This window comes from Enhydra lutris, unplaced genomic scaffold, assembly GCF_002288905.1.
Source record: "Enhydra lutris kenyoni isolate GAN:26980312 unplaced genomic scaffold, ASM228890v2 scaffoldscaffold9, whole genome shotgun sequence".
Lineage (NCBI taxonomy): Eukaryota > Metazoa > Chordata > Mammalia > Carnivora > Mustelidae > Enhydra > Enhydra lutris.
The window spans coordinates 27,987,225-28,009,581 of record NW_019154093.1 but is presented as its reverse complement, the minus strand read 5'-3'; the positions used below and the strand labels follow the sequence as shown (position 1 = coordinate 28,009,581).

The window sequence follows — 22,357 nt, the reverse complement described above, 5'->3', positions numbered from 1 at the left end:
TGGGTGAAATAAGTCAAGCAGAGAGAGTCAATTATCATATGGTTTCACTTATTTGTGGAGCACAAGAAATAATACAGAGGACATGGGGAGATGGAGAGGAGAAGGGAGTTGGGGGAAATTGGAGGGGGAAACGAACCATGAGAGACTCTGGACTCTGAAAAACAATCTGAGGGTTTTGGAGGGGCAGAGGGTGGGAGGTTGGGTAAGCCTGGTGGTGGGTATTATGGAGGGCACATATTGCATGGAACACTGGGTGTGGTACATAAACAATGAATTCTGGAACACTGAAAAGAAATTTAAAAAATAAATAAAAATTAAAAAAAAAAAGATATAAAGGGCAGAGCTTCTAGAACTAGAAGTGGTTCTATAAGTCTGTGGGCCAGCCACATCAGCATCACCTCAGACCTTGTCAGAAATGCCAATTCTCAGTCCCTACCCCAGGACTACTAAATCAGAAATCTACAATTTAACAAGATTCCCCAGGTGATTCATTTACACCTTAAAGTCAGAAAAGGGTCATAAGCCATCTGGGTTTTAAGGAGAAAATGCTAAAACTGATATTAGCAATATCTTTTATTTTGAATTTGCAATCACGATAAATCAAAGAAATTCTCAGCATGGATTCCTGTACCAGCTTACCAACAATAAATAAATAAATAAATAAAAATAAATTCAAGAAATTTAAAAACAGATTAGAGGCTCAACCATCAGGTAGTTAAATACACGATGAGATAATGTTTCAGGCCTTTCTCAGAAAGCTCTGAAATGGAACTGATTAGCTAGATGGACGGAAGGTCAGTCTCAGGAGGCCACAGTCACTGACCACCATGCACTCTAGAACCTAATTGTTTTCTGTGTGCTTTCATTAGGGCAGTTTGATCTCAAGTGCACAGTACTGAGCCTCCAGAGAGGCTCGCACCAGATGTGTCATCAGACCTCTTGGGATATACAGCCCAAAGCAGGCCATGAAGCAGGTGCCCAGTAAGGCCCTGATGATGTACCAGTGGCCACCTGCCTGACCCTCATCCCTTAATTCAGTACAGCTCTTTCTTACTTGAGGCCAAGAAGTGGGTGATGTGTCCATCCATCTATTTCCTTGCACCATGTTTAAACTGGTTTAAAAACACCACTGCCCCTGTTCCTGGTCCTACCCTAAGTGACTTAGGCTTTTAAAGAGGGATTTCAGTGCAGCATGATGTGATGGGGGTGAGCTGGGGTTTGGAGGCCAGCAGACATGGGTTTAAATTCTGGCTCTATCCTCTGTTTAGGAAAATCATACTGTTCTCTCTGGCAGCCTCAGTTTCCCATGCTGTCTGTCAGAGCTTGCTAAGGCTAAGCTCAGCTTGCTAAGGCTAAATCAATTAACGCCTACAGAATGCAAAGCAGAGGGTGGGGCCAGTGTGGAGTAGTTCTGTATTCTGATTGGTATTTCAGGATATATTGATATCAGGTTTTCAAACTGGTCCAGACCAGCTCTCTCACTTCAGAGATGGAAAAAATTAGGCCTGGGATGAGAACTGCTTTGCTCAAAGTCACACAAGGTGGTGCCAGTAGAGTCAGAAACCCCTGACTCCTAAAATGCTCTGTTTTCAAACTCTTAATAAATATAGAAGCTTTTTGGCAAATTAAAGCTTACACAACAACTCAATATGCTAAATAAGAACCCATACCTCCCTTGATTACTGATGCCCTCACTGCTTCCATCTCTTCTGCTCCCAGTGGCAATCCAGGGACACGTTCTCAACACCCTTACGCTCCCCCACCCCCAAATACATTTTGAGTAATCGAAGACTCAGCCCACCTGAAACCCCAGAGCCAGTAAATGAACCATGCCAGATCTTACTCATTAGATGGATCCTCTCCTCACCAGACCACCTAGGGATTTTCAAGTCCCTGAGGTTCCCAGAGGACCTGAACTTTCTCGCACATCCATCCCTACCAGGCACCATGGAGCTGACATCGCCGTATTCCCGCTTCGTAACAGAACCGAACACCTATCTCTCAAGGACATGGAAACTCAAGTTCAGGTGACATGAAAAACCCCAACATGCCACCAAGATCAGATTAATCCTCGGAGGATACAAGTAGACAGAGAAAGAAGGTTCTGGTCAGAAGATGTGAACTTAAAACCCAGCTACGGAACCTTCTCTCTGGACTGGTCATCAGCCTCTCCTAATTCCAGGAGAGTCCTAGATATTAAGAGAATGGATTTTGGAGTCGGCCAGTCTCAGATTCCAACCCTGGCTCTGCCACGTACTTACCATGTCATTTTGGGTGAGTTGGTTCATCTCTATGAGCTTTAGTTTTCTTGTCTACAGACAACCCACACCCCCTCAAAAGAAGAGAACAAACAACCCTTACTTTCGTAAGGTGGCTGCTAGGATTCAAAGAGATAATCTGTGTCAAACACTTATCACTGTGCCTGCCTACGGTTAGCATCTAAAAACAGGAATGATTTAACTGCAACCTAATCAATAAATTGGGATCAACCTTCCTCAGAGAGGTGCTGGGAAAAATCAAGCGTAACGGACTTTAGCACGGCACCTGGTACAGAGGGGTTCGCAGCTGCAATGAGCACGCTCGCTCCACCCTCGGCGCTCACCTCTTTGAGCCACAGAAGCTTCGGGGCCTGCATCTCCACGGACATGACGCCGCCAACACACTGCAGGACGCTGTGCTTGGTCTCGTTGATCCTGCGGACCTGACTGACCGCCCGGTGGTCCAGCCACATGATGATGTTTCGGCGGGCATCCCCTAGCAGAAATGAGAGGAGGGGGGATACACGCACAATCTTAGCCTTCTAATTCACTTCCTGAATCCCAAGGGCACCAATCCGCACAGCTACCGTAATTCCACACGTCAACCACAGCAAGGGAGAGGACCACCACCAACACGAGCCAGTACGCTCCACCCAGACCCTGGATTTCCCTTCCAGCCATGTGTCTGTCCTTTAAGTGTCACCCGGGGTTAAATATCAACACTAAAACCCATGAGATCTACCAATTAATTAGATTCTCATTCATTCTCTCCCAACTTCTTCCCCTCCTTTCCTAGCCATTCTGTTCCAGAAAACTTTTCTGGGTCTATATTCAGGAAAAGATCCTATGAAGTATGCCTAAAACAATATGTTGGCTTTTTTTTTTTTTTTAAGATTTTATTTATTTATTTGACAGAGATCACAAGTAGGCAGAGAGGCAAGCAGAAAGAGACAGGAGGAAGCAGGCTCCCCACTAAGCAGAGAGCCCGATGCGGGGCTCAATTCCAGGACCCTGGGATCATGACCCAAGCCAAAGGCAGAGGCTTAACCCACTGAGCCACCCAGCAGCCCCCAATACGTTGGCTTTTTAAGATCTGCTTGGACAGACACGTTAACAGAATAATATATCCATATAACACACCAACTACCTCCATACAATGGCTTTTATCTGCTTATAGTTCCACTACTTCTAGTCACTTTGATTAAGATTAGTTAACTTAGGTGTTTTAATCCCCTCTCTCGGTTTGGTGGAGTAGGAAGCAATGGAATTTTTTTCAGTTTGGGGATCAGGCAGACCTCATGGGGAATGTGCACTATTTCAGTTACAGGTGGAGATAGAGTGAAAGTGTCTTTAAGTTTTTCTTAGCCTAAGTGTCCTTACCTATAAGACAGGGATAACACCTAATAGCATATAACGGTTAATCGAGATTTTTCCGTTCACCAAACAAGGCAATGCACATAAAAGCAAGTACCTATCACATAGTAGGTTCTAAAGAAGATGAAGAAAGAAGACACAGAATTTAAAACCAGGTGGAAAAGCAGCATAGGCAGGCACCTCACACCCTTCCTCTACCATCCTGCAGCCCATATGGGAACGAACTGTCCTGTTCTCCCTTCCATGGCCTCGATTAATTCCTCACATACTAATGGGCAAGCCAATATTCTTTTTACAGTTCTCTGCTTCCTCAGATGGCAAAATGCAGAGAGCAGCAATGACTAAACTGGGAGATAATAAAGGGGAAAGATAAAAGGGCCCCAACAGTAATCGAACCAGGCATTTCACACATTATTTTGCAATTGGAGAACAGCCGCGGCAATTATATGTCTTTGCTAATAACAAATATTTATAAAGCTGTGTGTGTGTGTGTGTGTGTGTGTGTGTCCCCCAAGCCCTGTGCCAAATGTTTTATATGCATCATCTCATTTAATCCTCAAAACAACTCTCTGATCTAGGTCGTTTTCCATGATGAATGGACTCTGAGATTTAAGATATGCCTCTTATCTCACAGCTTGGAAAAGCATACAGCATGCTTTGAACAGATCTGTGCAGAGAACAGATAAATAAATTGGTACAACAAACTTAAACTCAAGCTACACAGATCAACATGAATAATGATACCAACTGGGATATTTTTAAACACCATATATACTGTTTGTTGTTGCGGGTATACACATGTGTTGGGAAAGCACAGAAACGATGTGTTTGCGAACACCCACTACAGCCGCATGGTCACCAGCCGGGCAGAGGGGGAGGGCAGGAGCTGAAGCTTCAAGTAATTCTTCCTTTAAAAAAAATGTCTGTGCAAAGAAGGCAAATTTTCACCGGTTTATCCTCAGTAGTGGGTACATAGGGGGCTGAGTATTTTATTTTCCTCACTTTGCCATGTCTCTGAAAAAAGAATCTTTAAAATTGAAAGAAAAAAAAAGCCAACCTAAGAAAATATGGAAGTCAGGTCATCAGCACCATGATAAGACAAGGACTCAGTCTCTGCTTTGCCTGCCGGCAGGGGGGATGGGCTATTCAGACTTACAGAAGCTCCTCACAACAGTTATACTTTGAAAATAAGAGGAAGTACCTGAAACCTTCCAGAAACACATCTAAGATCTGTTTTGTTTTGTTTGTTAAAAATCTTTTTGAAGATTTTGTTTATTTGAGAGTGAGCGAGAGAGAGAGAGAGCACAAGTTGGGGGGGGGTTGCCGTGGAAGAGGGAGAAGCAAGCTCTCCGCTGAGCAAGGAGCCTGATGTGGGACTCGATCCCAGGAAGCTGGGATCGTGACCTGAGCCGAAGGCAGACGCTTAACCAACTGAGCCACCCAGGTACCCCTAAGATTTGTTTTTAAATAGCTAAGTGATTACACTATATAGTATCACTGCTTTAAGTTTTGGTTCTCAACCCTCCTTGCACATTAGAAGCACCCAGGATAGTTTTAAAAACAAAATGATGTCCAGGTCTCATCCCAGAAACATCATGGAATCAGACTGTGGGTATGTGGGCACACACACATGTGCACACACGCATACACATGCGTGTGTGTGTTAAGGGGGACAATGTCAGGGCACCTGGGTGGCGCAGTTGGTTAGGCGTCTGACTCCTGGTTTCAGCTCAGGTCATGATGGCAGGGTCATGGGATCAAGTCCGACTGCGAGCTCCACATTCAGCAAAGAGTCTGCTGAAGATTCTCTCTCCCTCTCCCTCTGCCTCTCCCTTCTGCATGCTCTCACACATGCTCTCTCTCTCTCTCAAATAAATAACTCTTTTAAAAAATGGGGGGACAATGTCAATATTGCTTCTTAAATATCATAAATGCAACTGCAGCTGCTTCAAGACTTCTGTCTCCTGTTGCTGAACTTTCAACTGGAATGCCTTTCAACTGGCAGCTCCTACTGCCTCGACAGGAAGACGCTCCCAAGACAAACACAGAACCACACAATGCAGTTGTGAGAATCAAGTAGCTTATTACATATATAGGAAGATTATTGATTCATGATTCACACTGTGGACAAAAACAGGAAGTTAATCATTTTTCAGCTCTTACAGGAAAATCACAAAGAAAGAACTCCACTGAAAGCTCGTTTAAGCACTCACTGAGCACTTGTTATGTGCCAGGCACAGTGCTGGGTGCTGGGATGCTGCCAAGAATATGCCACAGTCCTCCCTGCGTGGAGCTTGTGGCTGCATGGGCAAAGCCAGTCTGTCAGGCATGTTGACAGTCAGAACAGAAGTGGGACATGGAGCACCGTGGAGACGGTGCACAGCTGAGCCCCAGGCTGCACAGAGAGCTTCCAAAAGGCACAGAAGCTTTCCATTTGGTTCTGAAAATGACGGGCCACTGGTTAGCCAGTGGTGAAGAGAGGGTAAGGAAGCAGGCTCTAACACAAGAGAGTAAGCATGTGAAACAAAGCACCGGCCTCAGAAAGTGTCATGGTTTCAAAGAATTAGAAGCAAGGGCTAGAGCGGAATTTGGGTTATACAATCCGTGGACCCATGGGCAAGACTTTTCATCCATGTAGTCACTCTGTTAACATTCTGCCTATCTCACAGGAGGTGTGCCAAGCATGCTTGTGGGAAAGTACTATGAATTAGCAAAAACATCTCAGTATTAGTTTTCCACTGCAGAGAAGCCTAAGTGGCAAGTCCCTTCCCGGCCCTGAATTACCACCCTCGCTGCTTCTGGCTCCCAAGAGCTCCTGCGGCTGGGATGACCCAAACAGAGCTGTGCTGGGAGTTAGGGGGTTGCAGAGCAGGGAGCAGGCAGCCCTGACACCACAGTCCGACCTGGGGGCTGTATGATCTTCAAAGGAAGGAAGATCAAACAAGAAAAGGCTAAAAGGAGAATATTTTATGATGCAGTAATGATTACTATTCTTAAACAACTGTACTTAACTTACTTGGGGTTTTTTCCCTTTTCTTTTTCCTTTTTTTGTTTTTGTTTTTTATTTTTTGTTTTTGTTACCATCTTTATATTTTTGCCTGTGTTGGGGGTTTTCTTTTAATGGTGATGGTTAATTTCCTGACCCCACTGCCTGCTCCTCACAATTACTCCAGTTAACCGAGAGATGTTCACTACCACACGGGTGTAAGAAGCCTTGAAACAGCCTTTGAGTCACCTTTAAAATTCAAATTTCATTTTCTAGCCTAAGATAATCCATTTCAGATAAAATCTAACAGGTTCTAATAGAACCTGTTGAAAGGCAAGAAGCTAGTAAGGGGCATCTGACGCTTGATGCATTTGATGAATGGGTACACTTTAACCTTTTTGGTGGAATAAAATTATTTCAACACTTATAATTAGGGTTGCAACCTAACTACCCTCTTAATAGAAAGCCTGTTAACAGGAGGCAATTCCACCTGCAACGAGAAAAAGATGGCACCCAGAGAGGGTGCATATGTAAGCAGGCTTAACAAGGAAGACTTCTCTTCCACTTGAAGTGTTCTTGCTCCTGGTATCTTAGCTACCCATTTAGCAGCAGCCAGTGATTCTCCACATACCAGAACGATGGAAGAAACTCTGACAATGCTGATGATGCCCTGCTCTCTCCACAAGCCAAGTGAATACAAATCTTGGGGGTAAGGCTCATGATTTGGGGATTTTAAAAGATCTCGGGTTGATTCTAATATAAAGCCAGAAACAAAAACCATGCATTTTAGCAGATCAGAGATTAGCATCCTTGGAACGTAGGGCTGGTAACGTCGAAAGTGTCACCCCAAATGAGAATTCATCCAGCAGCATCCCTAAGAGACCACTGCCTGGTCACTACTGAAAGGAAGTCAATCGAGGAAACGCTGATAGCCTCCCAAGGGGCCAGCTCCGTGGCTGGCTGTAATCTCGTAACTGGAGAGTGTGTGTTGCTGCTGTGAGCTGAGGTCTACTAGTCCAGGCCCATTTCTTTGGACTGTGCTTTCTGAAGTGGCCCAGACTGGAGCTGTCCTGCCCTCCTGGGCCAGAACAATGCCAAGGGAGCCAGCGATCAGCCAATAAGAACAGGAAACATTCATGTCTGTCTTTGACGCCCCAACACTTAATGAGACAGGGTATGGCACACAGGAGGTACTAATAAATGTGGCCAAAAGGGGGAAAAGTGTGTGTGTGTAGAAAGATGGGCATCATGACCACTGTGTTCTAACCATTCATCCACTTGTGTACTTTTACCAGCACATGTAATTTACATAAATCACTATTCTATGAATTAGGTCCATAAGTGAGTGGGACACATTTTTTTTTTTTTTAGGAATTCAGGATCGGATGGAAGAAATGTTTCTGAGCATTCAAGTGTCAGGTTCTCAATCCTCAGAGCAAAGCTATGGTTCGTTATTCCAATTCTTTCAGAAAATGCAGAGGGAAAGTGACTCGCTCAAGGTGTCATAGCTCAGCATCAATAGAGCTGAGGGGCGACTGGGTGGCTCAGTGGGTTAAGCCTCTGCCTTTGGCTCAGGTCGTGACCCCAGGGTCCTGGGATCGAGCCCCGCATCAGGCTCTAGAGAGCCTGCTTCCCCTTCTCTCTCTACCTGCCTCTCTGCCTACTTGTGATCTTTCTCTCTGTCAAATAAATAAATAAAATCTTAAAAAAAAAAAAAAATAGAGCTGAGATCTGGGACCTTCCTGACTCCAGTTCCAAGGTGTCCCAGCGTACCATGGTATCCACAGCTGGACTCTCAACACAGGCTTGGCCTAAAACACATTTGCAATGGCTATCTCGGCAACAACTCGCTGGGGATGCCTAGAGCCACACTCAGATGGAACATGCAATTTCCAGTGTGCCATGGTCTCCACCACTCCCAGATGTCTTCTGCTCATGAAAAGGTTAAAAACTGATTGAAATTTATCTCCACACATGTGCTATTGTTTTTGTTTGTTTGTTTTTCCAAACCTGGTCTACTTTACTCATTTTTGTTACCTACCCGACTACTATGGGCTTTTGGGTTTGCAACCTCAATGCCAGTGCTATTTGCTAAAATTTCCCAAGAGGGAAAGATCTTGACCCATGAGAAATTTCTGATGGCAAACCCAAGTGGCATATACATTTGAAACAGCTCATTACTGTACTCACAAGTCTCTATTAGGACAATATCATTAAATGGGAATGTCCTTTGGTTTGGCTACTGAAAGAGAGAGGCCAATCTGTTTCCAGCTTCTGTGTGATGCATGGTCCTGTCTGTCTTATTCTATTTCCTTTAAATGGACTTGGCTCACCTGTTCAAATAAAGATGCTACAGGACCATCATACACAAAGCAACTATAGGCACTGACACTACCTTCCCAGGAAACACCCAGACCACTTGCCCATTTCAAGGCTGCTCACTCTGAGCTAATGATCCCATGTCCTTCCTTCATTCTCCACTATGGCTTCTGCACATTAGAGAGCCAAGTCTCTCCCTAATCCAGCCCCCATGTCACCATTCGCACCAACTGTTCTCCAAGCATGTAACCTCCAGGACATGATTCTGGCCTCCGTGCTCCATCACTGTATTTCATCCTTGGCAATAAGAGACACCTGACCTTGTGCTCCACCTGGGGCCCAGCCAATTTCCCACCACCAGGGAAAGAGAGTGGAATGGTCCTACCTTCATGGTTTACTGGTAAAGGACGAAACTGCTTATCCAAAACCACCAGAGAACACGTGGCATCAAACCCAAGTCCTCGGATTTGGTTTACATCAATCCCTTGTACAACTTGCTGTTTTAAAAACAAACAAACAAAAACATAAATTACAAGACAGACTTTTAAAAGACTTAAACCAGTTACGACTAGAAAAAAAGGTGAATGGCTAAGTTGAATAAATATTTACAACAGAAAATAAATAAAAGTTGAATATAAAATAACAGAAGATCCTATAAATTAATAAGACAAAGACAACCAATTTAATTGGAAATCAAGCAAAGGACATGGCAAGTCACTTCATAAAATAAAAAAAAATAGTCAAAGAGCATATAAAAAGATTCCCAACTCCAGTTAAGTAAATTAATGCAAATACAACACACCAATCTCTGCCTTTCAAATGGGCTAATATGTACAAAATTAACAGTATGCAGTTGTGGCAGACAGAAGGGGACCTTCTCTTACATTATTATAACAGTGTAATAACTTGGCACAGATTTTGGAGAATAACTTCAGAGTATTTATTAAAAATAAAAACATGCGTAACTTTTGCCCAACCAACTCACTTCTAGGAACATACCTTAGTGACTTAGTGACTTATTAGCATAAGTTAGTATGGAGATTAAATTTAACTATAGCACTACTTAAGAACATATTTAAAATTTGGAAAAACTTTTTATTAGAGTATGGTACATCTGCAAAATGGAATATTGTATAGCCATTAAAAAGAGGTAGAGAAGTAACTTCTGAGTGTGGTACTCTGAAGGGGTGGCAAATTCTTTTAGCAAAATAAAAGTATCAAGCTGGACAAAATCATCAAAAACAAACATCTAGGAAACATCTAGGGGCTAGGGAACATGAATAAAACCACATTTATTTATTTATTCTTAAAAAATCAAAGCATTTAATTTTTAAGGATTCATTCTTGAAAAAGCAAAATTGTATTTAAAACATTCCCACAAATACAAAATAAAACAAAACAAAAAAACTCTAGGACCAGATGGCTCCACTGGGGAATTCTGTTAAGCACTCAAGAAAGAAATAATTCCATTCCTTCACAAACTTGTTTAGGATACAATGAAGGAGGGAACATTTTACAACAAATTCTACATGGCAAGCATTACTCGCATACCAAAGCCAAACAAAGACATCAAAAGAAAAGAACACTACAGGCCAATATCTGCCATGAAAATAGGTGTAAAAATCCTTAATAAAATATCAACTACAAAACATATATTACATAATATGACCATGTGGGGTTATCCCAGGAATGCAAGGTTGATTTTACATCCATAAATCAATCACTGTATTATACATACTAATAGAATAAAGCACAAATACCAAATGGTCATCTCAACAGATGCAGAAAGAGAAAAACAAAACAAATCAATAAACTCAGAGACAAGAGAACTTCTACAATCTGATAAAGACCAACTACAAAAACCTACAGCTAACATGAAACTTCATGATAAAATGAATGATTCCCTCCTATATTATAAACAAAAATGTCTCTTTCACTTCTATTCAACCTGTAGTTAATGCTTCCAGCCAATGCAATAAAGCCAGAAAAGAAATTTAAAGCACACAGATTGGACAGAAAGAAGTTCAAACATCTTTTTTTGCAGAAAATATGATCTCATATGCAGAAAATCCTAAGGTATCTACCAAAAAAAAAAAAAAAAAAAAAAAAAGCTACTAGAAGTAACCAGTAAGTTTAGTAGGATCACAGAATACAAGATCTGCATATTAAAATTAATTGTATTTCTGTATACAAGCAACTAACATGTCAAAACTCAATTAAGGAAATAATTCTATTCAGAATAGCATTTAAAAAAAAAACCCTGAGCGATGAATTTATCAAAAGAAGTTCAAAACCAGTGCTCTGATAAGTATAAAACATTGCTACAAAAGAAGCTACAAATTAGAAAAATATGCTATATTCATGAAATGGAAAATTCAACTGTGAAAATGGCAATGTCCTCAAATTAATCTACAGGTTCTACATAATCCCTACAAAAATTACAGCAGGTTTTTGGATATTTGGGGGTTTTTTTTGATATTGTTACAAATTGACAAGCTGCTCTTAACATTTATGCAGAAATGTAAAGAATGAAGATGAGCCTAAGCATTTTTAAAAAGAAAGAACAAAGTTGGAGAACTTAAGCTACCTGATTTCAACTTTATATAAAACTATTACTATTAAATCAGTGTGGCATTGGCATAGAATAAATTTACAGATTAAATGGAACAGAACAGAAATATGAGAAATAAGCCCAAACATTTATGGTTGATGAATTTTTTTATATAGGTACCAAGACAATTCAATGGCAAAAGGACAGTCTGTTCAATAATAGTGCTGGAAAAACTAAATGTCCACATGCAAGAAAAAAAACCAACTTATACTTCTAGACTTTTATCTCACATGCACAGAAAAATTAATTCAAAATGTATCATATCTCCAAATGTAAAAAATAAAACTAAAAGACTTGGAGGTGAAAATTTTCTGACATAAGCTAGATAAAGATTTCTTTAAAAACAAGAGTCATAAAAGAAAAAAATGGATATATTTGACTTTTTATCAAAATTTTTAAATTTTGGTCTTCAAATGCAACCATAAGAAAATGGATAAGCTACAGATTGGAGAAAATATTTGCAATTCATACATCTGATAATAGACCTACATATAGAATACATAAAGAAATATTAGAACTGAAATAATAAGAGAAAAATAACCCAATTACAAAATGGACAGAAGATTTAAATATACACATCACCCAAGAAAGCATACAAATGTTCAATAAGTACATGGAAATATACTCAACATCATTAGTTATTAAGAAATTGCAAACTAAATCACAATTGGAAAATACTGACAGTACTAAGTGTTAGAAAATTCAGGAGAAAGGGGAAGCCTCATACACTGCTGACGGGAATGGAAAATTCAGCCACTTTGGGAAAACAGTTTGGCAATATTTAAATATAACTTATCATACAACCCAGCAATTTTACTTAAGCATTTACCCAAGAAAAATAAAAACATATGCCAACATAAACACTTGTATGTAATAGACATAGCAGCATTATTTATAATATCCCCAAACTGAATACAAATCAAATGCCCATCATAGTTTAATCAAAGGGCTAATCAGTGTGGTACACCCATACAATGGAATAGTACTCAGCAAGAAAAAGGACTCAGCAAGAAAAAGCAAAAAAAAGCACTGTTAAGTGCAACAACATGAATGAACCTTAAAAACATTATGCTAAATGAAAGAAGTCAGACACAAAAGAATGCATGTTATAGGATTCCCTTTATATGAAATTTCTGAAAAAGATTAACTATAAAGACAAAAAGCAGATAAAGTTATCTATGACTGGGGCTGGGGAATGACCATAAACAGCCACAAAGGAATTTTTTTAAAGTAGCAGAAGCATAAAATGTGATTATGGTAATAACTGTATGAATGTGTAAACTCAATAATATCACTGAATTATATACTTAAATGGATGGATTTTATGGTATGTAAATTATACCTCCAACTGTTATGTATTTTTAAGAGGTTCAGCTAAAGATGAAACGGAAGGACATCCATGACATGTTAGTAAAGTTAAAAAAAATATACAGCTCTTCCTCCACTTCGGATGTGGTTACATTGGATAAACCCATCATAAGTTGAAAATAGCGTTAAGTCAAACATCATAGCTTTGCCTAGCCTACCTTAAATGTGCTCAGAACACCTCCATTAGCTTCAGTTGGGCACAATCATCTATCACAGAGCCTATTTTACACTAAAGTGTTGAATATCTCATGTAGTGTGTTGAATACTGCATTAGAAGTGAAAAACTGAACATTTACATGGGTACAGAATGGTGTAAGTATGTTGGTTCTTCACCCTCATGATTACAGGGCTCACTGGGACTTGCGGCTCCTTACCACTGCCCAGCATTGGGAGAGAGCATCATATCGCATATCACTAGCCCAGGAAAAAAAATCAAAACCCCAAATTCCAAGTACGGTTTCCATGGAATGCCTATCACTTTCGTACCATCATAAAGTTGAAAAATCCTAAGCTACGGACAAATTTGTATACAACAAATCATTAACAGCAGTGATTGCCTCTGAGAGCAGAAACTGCAGTTGGAGGAAACTGGAGACTTTTTATGCTGTCATATAATTTTTAAAGTTGTAAAACAATAGATTATTTCTATTTTTTTATTTTTGTTTCACGATAGTGAGATGGAGCCCCACATGGGGCTCCATGCTGAAAGCAGAGCCTGCTTAAGCTTCTCTCTCCCCCTCTGACCCTCACCCCTGCTTGGGCATGCAAAACCGCACACCCGCTCTCTCTCTCTGAAAAACAAAAAATGGTAATAACCTCTTAATGCCACAAAAGTCAGCTCAAAAGTGTCCACATCCATTTAAACTACACAATTCTTCTTTTTCCTTGTTTTAGAATCCCAGACTTGTAATTTAGGATTCCGGGAGGAGCATCTGCTAGTGAGCTGTCTGTGACTGTTGGCAATATCTTTGCCCCACAGCGTGAGGTAAATGCCCTAAATACCTTTATGACATCTACTGATCTACACGTATACCTTCATGAAATCTTTCATATACAAAAAGCACAGCACACTCCGTGTTGCATAAGCACACGTACAGGTTACAGGCAAAGGGAACAGTGATCAAGAAGACTGAATAAACTCAAACCTTCTCAAGGATTATGGTGCAACTAACCTCCCAGTAGGTACAAAGAAAATACTCTCTTCAATCTATTTTATGAACCCTTCTGAAGATCTAGAGTTCTATATTCTACTCACAGCCTTTCACTCAGAAAGGCCCAACCTCTCCATCTCTATAATAGAAATTGATCACAAAGAACTAGAAGACTAGCTGTGACATGCATTTAAATCTGATTTGGTTAGATGGCCACATCCCCAGCCTTATCTAAAAATGTGTTATGATCATGCTGACCCAGGGGTAGGACCAACCTACTCCCCAACCCCACCCCCACCGAAACCATCCCAGAAAGAGGACTGTCAAGGTCACACTACCCAGAAGGTACCTGGCGCTTGACCTGCTGACCTGAGGATTCCTTTAATGCTCTTATTAATGGAAGAAGAAAGCAGTCTAGTAAAACCACCCCAATGTCTTGGCATCGAGGGATTTTCCACAGCTAGAGAGAAAGCACATTGCTCTTCTAAAGAATTTCCAGAGAAGATTTCTGCAACTTCATTTGGTAACCTGGTCCATGTCTAACATCTGTCAACTCGTAGCTATGGGGCAGCAAACAAATATTTGGGGAAGGGATTGTGCATTGCTTTGTTCTAACGGTGGGAACCAGTTCAATCCTACATGTGTTTTAAATCAACGGGCTCTGCCATATTGGGTGGGGAGACAGTATTCCTTTGAAACCCTCCAAACTGAGAACTGGAGGGTCAGAGGCATACCTGGCTTTTTCTTTAACTCTATTTGGAGCCTAGGGTCAAAGCCTAGTGCCTCACAGAGTCCAACTTGCAACTGAGTTTTGTGGCTGGTACTGTATTCTTTTCGATCTTGATCTGAATGCCTTTGTCAGCCTTGAGGGTGTGTGGGGTTATGAAATCCCTGGTTCCCTCAGGCTCATCACTCCCTGTTGCCTGCACAATTCAATTACTCACACGTTCAATCAGTCAACAAATATAATCAAACCTTTTCTAGGGTCAAGCTGAGCACTCTTCTGGGTATTTAGGAAACAAAGAAGAGAATATTAAAAAAAAAAAAATCCTTGCTCCTTTGGAGACTACATTTTATTAGGAATATAAATAAAACACAGAATGTACTAGAAAATGATAAGGGGATGAGGAGTGCCAGAAAAGAGGGAGGTAGTTGCTGAGAAGTGAGATTGGAATTAACACATGAAGGACCTGAGGAGCTGACCTTATGGAAATCTGGTGGGAAATTGTTGCAGGCAGGAGAACAGCCAGTGCAAAGACCCTGATGTGGGAACAGCAAATGGGCTAATACAGCTTATATGGGGAGTATGTAATCTGCACGGCCCCCAGAGACACTCTACTTAGCAAAATTAACTCTAGTGACTAATACAACGCATAAATACAATCTTGGACCATAGCCTACACAGCATCTTAGCTTAGGTGTGGTGCTGTCCCTTAAAGACAAACAGGGAAATGGTCACCCAACACTTCCATTTACATCAGGGGCACCAACATTCTTCTAAGAAGGGAAATTCTGAAACTACTTTCATCTCCTTCCTCTCCACTTTCACCAAGTCCTATTAGATCTTCCTTCCAAAGTTAGTCTTGCCATCTTTATTTATTCCTCTGCCAACATTCTCATCCATCCATTCATCATTAAAGAAAAGTTACTGAACTGCCCGGGTGGCTCAGTAGGTTGTGTCCAACTCTTGATTTTGGCTCACGTCATGAAGTCAGGGTCATGAGATCAAGCCCCACACCAGGCTCCATGCTAAGCAGAGAGTCTGCTTAAGATTCTCTCCCTCTCCCTCTGCCCCTCCCCCTGCTGTACACACTCTCTCTCTCTCAAATAAATAAATAAATCTATAAAAAGAAAAAAGAAATTATTAAGCACCTGTATGTGCCATCATGGAGTACATATGATGAACAAGACAGATGTAGTTCTAGCCTCCCAGAGCTGATAGTTCAAAGGAATCTCAGCCTCCAGAACTTCATTAGAAGAAAAATGCATCCTAACTAGCATCCTTGAATTTAGTTTCTGTTCCTTGTAAGTCATCCTGAATCAGCTGCTGGTCAATGTGAAACTCAGGATGATTCTGGAAGATACCCTACTGGCCTCAAAACTGGCTGTCCCAGGTTTGCCCCCTTATGCAATGCAGTCTCCCCTCCTCCTCCAACTAGAACCCATCTGCCCAATCTGGGCTGGCTCCTTCACAACCCCTTGTCAGCACTTCTGTCCATGCCATTCCTCCAGCTTTGAATGTCATCTCTTAGAGTTTTCCAGAGGCCATATACTCTTTCTCAAGCCTTCGCCATTGACTGGGAGTAGAGAGGTCCCAATTTCTTTACTCATTCATTCTTTTGATACTTGAGTCTACTAGATGTTAGGACCTAGGTGAGCAAACTGTAGTTCTGACCCCGCAAAACCTCAAATCTAGGAGATAAGATAGAGATCAACTCAAAAAAAAAATCAGATTATTTGATTATAAAATGACTATTATTTTGTTATTTATCAAAAAATGGATGCTTCACAAATCATGTGACGTTTTATAAAGGAAAAGTATAAGATACTGTGACAACATTCAGTAAGTAAAATAGAACTTAGTTTGGAGGTGATATTGGGCGAGAAAAGGCTTCTTCCTTGAAGAACTGGACTTCTGAGCTAAGATTCAGTGCAGCGCCGTTCCAGTGGAACTTCCTGCAGTGATGGACATGTTCTGTTCTTTACCTGTAGCCACCTGCTGGGCCTGGCTCCCAAACATCTGAAATGAAGGGGCACCTGGGTGGCTCAGTGGGTTAAAGCCTCTGCCTTCGGCTCAGGTCATGATCCCAGGGTGCTGGGATCGAGCCCCGAATCAGACTCTCTGCTCAGCAGGGAGCCTGCTTCCTCCTCTCTCTCTGCCTGCCTCTCTGCCTACTTGTTATCTCTGTCTGTCAAATAAATAAGTAAAATCTTTAAAAAAAAAAAAATATGAAATGTGTGGCCAGTGCATCCAAGGAACCAGACTTTAAACTGTTTTTTGTTTCAATTAACTTATATTTAAATAGCCACATGTGCCTAGTGACTACTGTATTAGATGGTGTGAATCCATGGATGAGGAGGAGTTAGATATGTTGGCAGAAGGTGGGAAGAGTCTGTAGGAAAGAGAAACAATGTGACAAAGGTCCTGAGGCTAGAGTGAGCATTGCCTACACGTTTGGGGACAGGACAGAAGGACAGTGTGGTGGCAACACAGGCAGTGGAGAGAAGCATCCTGAGATGAGCCAGGAAAGTAGGGGGAATCCAAGCCAGGCAGGGCGTGAAAACCAAGTTAAGGATTCTGACTTGTATCCTAATAGCAGTGTGATGCTATGGAAGGATGGTGAGCAAAAGAGTGACATGATCAGGTTACATTAAAAAAAAAAAAAAAAAAAAAAATCATTCCGGCTCCAAGAAGGAGAAGAGATTGCAAGGTCGAAGTGCATATGTGACATCAGTTAGGTTCTTGTATAAATCCAGACAAGTGACAAAGGTATGTGGCACTGGACATGGAAAGAAGGCAAAAGATCTGGCCTGAGCTGAGGCTTATCACTGATTTCCTAAGTGGTTTAGGGAAAGGCATCTAACTCTCTGGGTCTTCATTTCTCTCTTCAGCTGTAAAATGGGAACTACCACCCTGCCCCACCTACTTTGCATGACAATCAAATGGCTATGAACATGCTTTGTAAACTACAAAGTTTGTAGTAAACTTTGTATACAACCTGTGTTGTAAACTACACAGGTTCTTTGACTGTAAGGGGTTAACGTTATTGCTCAGTCCCACATGGGTTACTCCCTCTCTGCTCCTCCTCCTTCCAACCATTACTCACATAGCTAGTACAACTTAGAACAAAACAATACTTCACTGGCCTCATAGGTGCTGGGTTACAACTTAGAACAAAACAGTACTTCACTGGCCTCATAGGTGCTGGGTTTTTCCATGCAACTGGACTATTTCATCCTTAGGGGCACAGAATTTGTTATATACCTCTTCTATACACACTCCGGGATTTAGCAAAAACCACAGCACATAGTAGCTCAGAGAATAAAGTGAGAACTAGAGAATACTTGACAAATGCCTCTTGGCTGAAAGACATCTCCTGCTTATCATTCTTTTTGCTAATGGAAGCTGGTACTGACTAGACACCAACTTGAACATTTTCATCTTCTTTTTTTTTTTTTTTTAAAGATTTTATTTATTTGACAGAGAGATCACAAGTGGTCAGAGAGGCAAGCAGAGAGAGAGAGAGGAGGAAGCAGGCTCCCTGCAGAGCAGAGAACCCGATGCGGGACTCGATCCCAGGACCCTGAGATCATGACCTGAGCCGAAGGCAGAGGCTTAACCACTGAGCCACCCAGGTGCCCCCATTTTCATCTTCTTGGGATGATTATTATTCTGGGTCCAAAAAGAGATAGAGGTCCTTAAAATTAGGGACAGTATATATCTCTAAGACTTATGCATTCCCACTGCACTTTTTAAATATGCGACTATCAACCCAATAAAGACCCTCCAATTCTGGGGGCAGTGGGAGTAGTCAAACAGAAAATAGGATTTGGAGCCATCTTTCTGGGAGTCTTGTCCTGTCTCTAACACCTGTTAGTTTCAGAGCCTCAATATTCTCATGTGTCAAACAGAAAGAATGGCAGTCTATCTCATACAGTTACTATGATACTTAAGCAAGATGAGGGATACCACCATTTTGCTTGTTTGTTTTTAGCTCCAAGTAACATTAATGCAGTGACCACTGATTGAGCAGCAACACTGTGCCAGGGAATGTGTTAGATGCTGGGAACAAAGTGGTGATTCTCTTCAAGAATTCAGCTCATGGTTTTGAGGAAACCAAACAAATCACTGATTACAGTGCAATCCAATAAGGACCAGATCAAATGCTCTATGGTGAGGACAGGGTGAAAACAGTGGGCTCTGGGGCAGCAGAGAGGGCTTTCTCACCCTCTCCTTCCTCTCAGGTTGGCAAGAGAGGGCAGGGGTCATCAAAGAAGGCTCCCAGGAGTAAGTAATGCTGAAGATTACCAGTACCTGCACACGAGGTGGGCAGCTGAGTGAAGAAGGTAAGAGAACATTCCAGATAAGGAAAATAACAGACATCTCATCCATTCATGTACTCAACAAACATGAAGCGGGCATACCAGAGACAAGGAACTCTAGGGAACTACAGATAGATAAGGCCTGACCCCTGCTCAGGGGGCACACAGTTTCCACAGGAGCAGACGGTCAGGGAAAGGCACCTGCAATGCAGTAAGGTTAGTACAATGACGAGGGTGAGCTCAGGGTCCCCTACACAGCGGCGAATTCCGAAAACTTCAGGGAGCTTAATATGACTTCCAAGCAGGGGGTATGGGGAGTGAAATGGGGCTGTAGAGAGGGGCAAAGGGTAGAGCATGAGGGGGGCAGCAGCAGCCCACCCCTTGCTCATATTAATCGTGTGACCTCGGATCGGTTACTTAACCCTTCAAAGCTCATTTCTTCCAGTTCCAGAACCGGCAGAATAATACAAACTCTTTCAAGAGGCTGTCACGTGGACAAAAGGAAGCGATGGTAGCAAGTATTCAGCATGGTATCTGGAACATGAGTGCCCAAGAATGTCACCATCACCACCATCTTCTTATTTTTGTTGCTGATGTTCTGATTAACTGGACTACGAGGAAAACCATCTCCAGCGGTGGGAACCACTCAGGGAAAGGAAAGTACTACCGCCACTCTCAAGCTCTTCTTTACGTCTTTGAAAAAGAAGACACAGAACGGGATGTATACTGCGTCGCCCTCTGACCTCTGCCAGCACTTGTCAAAGCCTCCCACACAGAAAACCCTAACCAGGCAGGGAGGGAGCGAAGGATTCCAAAAGGCGCCTCCCTAATCGACTCTGACATTTCAGGGTTTTTTGTTTGTTTTTTTTTTTTTTTAAGATTTTATTTATTTATTTGACAGAGATCACAAGTAGGCAAAAAGACAGGCAGAGAGAGAGAGAGGGAAGCAGGCTCCCTGCTGAGCAGAGAGCTCGACGCGGGGCTCAATCCCAGAACCCTGAGATCATGACCTGAGCCAAAGGCAGAGGCTTTAACCCACTGAGCCACCCAGGCGCCCCTGACATTTCAGGGTTTTATCTTCGAAGTTCATTCTCCTCCGCAAGCTACCCATTTGGTGACTGTTAACCTTCCTCATCGCCACAGGAAGAGGCAATGCTTCCTCATTTCCAGGCACTGTTAGGGTTAGGGTACTGGGTGTGCATTTACTCACTTAGTCCTCACCATCACCCTTTGGAGATAAGCTACAATTATCATTCCCATTTTACAGATAAGGAAACTCGTGCAAGAAACCTGAAGTAATTTGTCCAGGATGATGAGCTCATCAATGTTGGCAACGGGCTGTCAATCCGGGCAGTCGGACTGGAGAATCTATCCCCTACGGTGAGCTACCTCCTTGGTATAAAAATGCTTCCTTCTCTAAGTCTCACACCAGCAATGAGCTGCAAGTAGCTGGGTCACGCCCATGCTATGCCTTCTGGCACATGGCCACGCAGCCATACTCCATGTGAGGGGACAGCCTAAGACCCAGCAGCTTTACCCTGGGAGCCTCGATGAGATAGCCTCACTTAGGACAAAAGCCCACGGCACTCCTGGGGCTCATGGGGTTCACACAGATGACGAGCTGGCCACCGCCAGGAGATGATTAAAAATCTACCATTAAACCAAGCTGTACTTAGAGCAGACCTTTTTTAAAGTAGCTTTTCATCAGGGGATTATATTTTCTTCTTGACAATTTCCTTAATGGCAAGAAAGGCTATACGTTAGAAGAACAAAGGAGACCCAAGGGCAAAGAGTAGAAGATTCTCACCAAGGCGGGTGGAGAGCAGGGAGGGAGGTGGAAGATTAAACAGGCAGAAGGCATGTGCCCCCACTTTTATTCCTATAGAAGGCTCCAGCTCTGCCCACCCCCACCTCCTCTCTCTGCCTTCTTCTCTGGGGGCACTAACAGCAGCCCAGAGCTCATTAAAGTTTAAACAGACTGATCAATACAGACAGAATGGTGAATTGTCCATCTGCAAATTACCAAGCTCTTCATGAATATTTAAGGAACAAAACTAGGAACAGGGAGAAAAGAGAAACCAGGACTTTGTTTTTCCCTCTGAAAGAAACAAAAGACAAAAGTATCTCTGTCCTTCCTGATCACCAGGTTCTAAAACCAGTCAAGTGTGACAAGGGAGCGTCACTTCCTTTCCCAAGCCAGCGGGCAGACTACAATTCAAGGCCATTCCACATCAGCGTGTGTCTGGCACCACTCGATGTCCTTGCTTTCTCAAAACACACCACGTGTACCTGCCACTCGGGCCTTTGCACATGCTGTTGCCTCTGAATGAAATGAGGCTCCTCCCACCTGTCCACCTGGAAGGTACAACAGTCCAGCAACTCACAGTGCAGCGTTGGAGTCACTCCCGCCTACCTTCTAACTGCATGAACTTGGGTAACTCACCTAACCTTTCTGCACCTGCTTCCTCCTCGATACAAAAGGGGTTGTAATAGGGCTACCTTCTTATGGTTGTTGCGAGGATTCACATACACCATGCATGCTAACAGAGTTTACATAGCACTGGATATGCATGAAGGCATGGGTGTTAGCTATGATTATCAGTGACCTCTTCCACATTTGGTTACATGTGAACAGAACCTCTGCATATTCCACACCCTGGGTCCTGTCTCCCTTAGCTTCTCTGGATTACACTTTCCTCAGCTCCAGCCATAGCCACTGAGGCCCCTGCACGTACTGAGTCATAGTTTAACCGTCTGCTGGTCTCTGCCACTGGACTGTGAGTGCCAAAAAGTCAAGGCCTGCATCTAAAACATCCCAACACTGTTCCTGGTATCAGGTGTGCACAACAGACATGCTCAGCAGGTAGGAGCAGGGGAGCATAAGCAAGGATAGAACAGCACAGCTGTGGCCATACCTTTGTGACCACACAGCATGCGGCCCAGATGTCCTCGGAGGACTGCTCATGGTGGTTGAACTGAGGCTCCCACTGGTTGATCGGCTGGTCTGCAAAAGCCAAAAGGATGCCCCTCTGGTCTACCAGAGCCGCACGCACACTTCCTGTTCCAACGTCCACACCCACGTAGTAGCTCCCTGGTTCCTGATCTCTGCCAAGCATTATGGTCCCTCCACCTGCAGTGACCGAGGACAAAAACCACATGAAGACCCAGTGGGTCTGCACAATCAGGCACAAAATACCTTCAAGTGGCAATGAAAGGGGCACAGCTGACCACTGGTGGCCATTTACTT

At 42.6% G+C, this 22,357-nt stretch overlaps 1 protein-coding gene across 2 annotated transcripts in view; it reads right to left on the bottom strand.

The window, feature by feature from the left end:
- Positions 1-22,357, bottom strand: part of LOC111143154 (FGGY carbohydrate kinase domain containing) — a 401,671-nt gene that overhangs the window by 356,682 nt on the left and 22,632 nt on the right. For both annotated transcript variants that reach the window (XM_022496662.1, XM_022496661.1), the window contains exons 2-4: positions 22,026-22,240; positions 9,323-9,434; positions 2,603-2,754 (exon numbers count right to left, since the gene is read on the bottom strand). In XM_022496662.1, coding sequence (XP_022352370.1) covers positions 2,603-2,754; positions 9,323-9,434; positions 22,026-22,226 — 465 coding nt within the window. In that variant the 5' untranslated portion in view covers positions 22,227-22,240. The remainder of the gene's footprint in view (positions 1-2,602; positions 2,755-9,322; positions 9,435-22,025; positions 22,241-22,357) is intronic.